This window comes from Penaeus chinensis, chromosome 43 (assembly GCF_019202785.1).
Source record: "Penaeus chinensis breed Huanghai No. 1 chromosome 43, ASM1920278v2, whole genome shotgun sequence".
Classification (NCBI taxonomy): Eukaryota; Metazoa; Arthropoda; class Malacostraca; order Decapoda; family Penaeidae; genus Penaeus; species Penaeus chinensis.
The window spans coordinates 15,789,929-15,791,734 of record NC_061861.1 but is presented as its reverse complement, the minus strand read 5'-3'; the positions used below and the strand labels follow the sequence as shown (position 1 = coordinate 15,791,734).

Genomic DNA, 1,806 nt, shown 5'->3' with positions numbered 1-1,806 from the left:
GAAGAGGAGGAAGAGGAATTAAAATACAAAAAATATTGATTTGGTAATCCGATTTCTAACACACAAAATGTGGTTTCTTCACAGTTCTTCCTGGATTTTCACATAGGCCTATATATCATGGTCTCAATTGTTCCCATTGCATTTACTATAATATTCACACATTTCATGCCGTTGGTACTTTGATATATGTCGTAAGAACTATGCCCTTACTTGCGAAAAAAATACAACGGATGCGCTGTTGTGCCTGTTAAACACTATAAGTTCGTAACAGGTTAGATGTAAGCTAACACGTGGAAAATAGTTACATAGGCCTATTATATTAGAGCATGTTTAGAAAAGTCCTGTCTGCCTGAGAACTACCAAGTAGAGCACTTGCACCCTCTCGGAATATGCCATTAGCCTGCAACGCTACCCGGCTGCCCAGAATAGGCCTGCACGCGCCGCGATCTGCAGAGGCCTACCGGTACCCACCTGCTCGACGAAGACGGCCGTGGGGTGCTGGTCGTCCCTCGCCCAAGCCGTGGCCGACAGGATGATCAGGAGTCCGGACGAGGCCATGGACAGGATGGCGACGCACATGAAGCTCACGACGTACACATGGGCGTAGGGGCGGCGAGACGCACACACGCCCAGGAAGCCCGAGACGCCCACCACGGCGCCCGCCCACATGCCGGCGCCGAGGGGCGAGAGGGCGGCCTGCAGGATGAGGGCCAGGGCGCCCAGGGTCACCATGAAGATGGCCAGGAGCAGCTTGAGGATGCCAAGGGACATGGCCAGCTTGGCGGGGAAGAAGTGGCCCCGAGGGTCGACGGCGCCCGAGACGGAGCGGAGGGAGCGCCAGGTGAGCGCCCCGCCGCCCGCGCCGCCCGCGAGGCCATGGCTCGTGCCTCGGCTGCTGCTCCCGCCCGCGGTCGTGCCCCTGCCCATGCCGCTGCCGCCTCCTGCCCCGCCCAACAACACGTCCCTTAGAGAGCCGCCTCCGCCACTCACGCCCATGGTCAGGTGCTACCTCGGATTCCTATTTCCCCGGCCTTCTGCGGGAGGCTGCGTCACTTTAAATTCCTTCTGCTTATTGGAGAGGGTTGGTCACGAGCGCTACTTTTCCGTTAGCAGGTCATTTGCGCGCCAAAGCATTCCGCCAACAAGAAATAAGCCTTTTAAGGTGAATGGCTAAACAACCAGTATAAACAAGCACGTCCCTCGTATTGTCACTTTTAACAAATCACCAAAAATCGTGTAGTAAACAATAATAAAACACACACACAAAACCGATTAGAAAGACTTCATTACAGTGTTTACACCGGGAGCGAGTTTCCACTCAAGAACCACCGGGAGCGCGCTGCGTAACACCTCCCTCGCCAACGTCTCACAGAACACTGCCTGAGCCGACGTCATTCACGCGCTGTGTCAGGTGCCTCCCCCCCCCCCCCCTTCCCACATGAGTCTCTCCCCCAATAGCGGTCTGTGTCAGGTGCCTCCCCCCCCCCTCCCTCCTTCCTTCCGCCTCCCCCTTCCCCTTATCGTGGACTGTGCCAGTTGTCTTCCCCCTCCCCCCTTTCCTCCCTCTTCCTACCCCAATGGCGGTCTGTCAGGTGCCTCCCCCCCACCATCCCTTTCCTCCTTCTCCCTCTACCCCCTATCCCCCTCCTCTTATTCCCTCCCCCCTATTTGCAAATGTTATTCTTCGTCATGAGTTTTCTTTTCTATTCTCACTCCCTTATTCCTTTTTTTCCCCCCGTACCCCTTACCCTCTCCCTCATTCCTCCCTTTCCCTCTCTTTTCCTCCTTCCGCCATCTCTCTCTCTC

At 55.6% G+C, this 1,806-nt stretch overlaps 1 protein-coding gene across 1 annotated transcript in view; it reads right to left on the bottom strand.

Annotated features, from left to right (window-relative positions):
• Positions 1–1,358, bottom strand: part of LOC125048419 — a 117,936-nt gene extending 116,578 nt beyond the window's left edge. The window contains exon 1 of the mRNA XM_047647110.1: positions 472–1,358. Within this exon, the coding sequence (XP_047503066.1) occupies positions 472–996 (525 nt within the window). The 5' untranslated portion in view covers positions 997–1,358. The remainder of the gene's footprint in view (positions 1–471) is intronic.
• Positions 1,359–1,806: the final 448 nt, after the last annotated feature.